The following is a 1,795-nucleotide window of genomic DNA, read 5'->3' as shown; positions in this document are numbered from 1 at the left end:
AACAAAATGCAACTACTATGTAACGTCAAGCTCATGTAATGCACATATGCGTATCTTTCCGGAATTTAGTTTACAAGAATCTGTTACAAACTTTCAATTTATTCAGTTCCTGCTTCGTTCGAAAGGTCGTTCACAGTAATAATACATTTTAATATCATTTCAGAAATTTTTAGTCAAATTTTCAGAAAGGCTCAGAATCAATGCTTGTTGGCTTTAATTCAAATTGAGTTGCTTTCATTGCAAAAGATCGATAAGGAGGGGTTTCTTTAATCCCCAGTTAAACTATATGTCAACAAATGACAGATAAACGATACGCATGTCCTACAACGGCAACCTTGTTTGTTATCAATGTTGATCAAGAGCTTTCGTAGTTCCAGTCTGAATAAATCGCTACAGACAATAGGGATACGCGATCCATTTCAACTGCAAATCAACGGGACATAGGTTTCTTCTGCAATGTCTTTTCTGGAACGTTTAACAGGCTTTGTGACTTTTTTAATCTTGTTTGCATTTATCAGTGGAGAGGTGAGTTGGCTTTAATTTGTCGTCTGCCTGTCTGCGTTTCTATCGTTTTCCTTTTCTCTACCTCACGGTGTTATCTGGTCTGTCCGTCAATCTTCCGTCCGTCTATCCGTTTGTCAGCTCGCCCGTTTTCTCCTACCTTGGTGCCATGTTTCTATTTATTCGTCTGCCATACTCTTCGTTCGTTCGTCTTTTTGCATGTGTGATTCTCAGTCTGTCAATTTATGATTATATCTATTGTCTGCCTGTTTATATGTATTATTGAAATATTTATTCCTCTACTTTTTAACGTAAATAAGGGAAAATTCTAAACGCATCGTTTCAAGTATGACCAAAGTTCAGATGAGAAAACGTGAATCGTATTGTCAACAATTTAAACAGTTTTTCTTAATCTAGCGATATAAGCTGACGTGTATTATTAATTTTTTTACAGTCCTGTACTGTCAGTCCTCAATGTAACTGTTCGTTTGGAAATGTAGAGGAGAAGGCCTGGGGGAATGAAGTTCTCGCAGGTGTTGTAGCTGCACTCGGATCTGTTGTTGTAGCAGGAGCCGGATATGGGGCCTGGAATCTCATTCAGTCCAAACGAGGTCCAGTGGAAGACCTTTACAGTCGGTCAGCATCCAGCATGTCCAATGAATCTATCATGGACCGACGCGACGGAACGAAGGATCCTCCACCCTCACATAAGAACCGTCCCCGGCGCGGCTCTGGGTTCGACCGACCTGACTGCGAATCCCCAAGGAGCAGCGCCGATTTGGACAACACACCACGCACTACGAACATTTACCGAGCCGGGATGAATGACAATTTAAACATGCGTGTCGGAGAAAGAGGAATATCCACTCCACCAGGGCTTTCTAAGAGTGATTGGAGTGTTCCTCATTAGTAAGACGAGGGACAAGAGCAACAATTTGTTACGCTCAACTCACCATTTTTTTATATAATTTCATAAAATTGAAACACAAGCGTTTGCGGGTATTATCTTTTTTTATTGAATGAAAGTAAGACTGTAGAAAAATATTATTTGTTTCTCGGCAATTATTCGAGGTCATCTCACTGACCTTTGATTTAAACACATTTTATTGCTATATCTTATATATCTTACATTAAACAAGTATTATTTAGAGACAGCATTTCAAAGATAAAATGGATAAAGTTGAACTTAATGATTGAAAAGGTATCATTTTCTAGCAAAACAATTAATCCCTACAAATTTATAATCTGGCAGGAACCTTGAAAAATGTAAATATGTGTGCAACAAACTGTAGCA

General features: G+C 38.6%; 1 protein-coding gene across 1 annotated transcript; it reads left to right on the top strand.

The window, feature by feature from the left end:
* The first annotated feature begins 350 nt into the window (after positions 1–350).
* On the top strand, positions 351–1,494 carry LOC149805379 (uncharacterized). Its single transcript, XM_089936173.1, has 2 exons — positions 351–525; positions 956–1,494. The coding sequence occupies exons 1-2, from the start codon at positions 457–459 to the stop codon at positions 1,409–1,411; spliced, it is 525 nt and encodes a 174-aa protein (XP_089792299.1). The 5' UTR covers positions 351–456; the 3' UTR covers positions 1,412–1,494.
* Positions 1,495–1,795: the final 301 nt, after the last annotated feature.

This window comes from Sinohyriopsis cumingii, chromosome 2, assembly GCF_028554795.1.
Source record: "Sinohyriopsis cumingii isolate HCF-2022 chromosome 2, ASM2855479v2, whole genome shotgun sequence".
NCBI classification, from domain to species: Eukaryota; Metazoa; Mollusca; class Bivalvia; order Unionida; family Unionidae; genus Sinohyriopsis; species Sinohyriopsis cumingii.
Note: the sequence above shows the minus strand (reverse complement) of the source record. Positions and strands in the feature narration are given on the sequence as shown.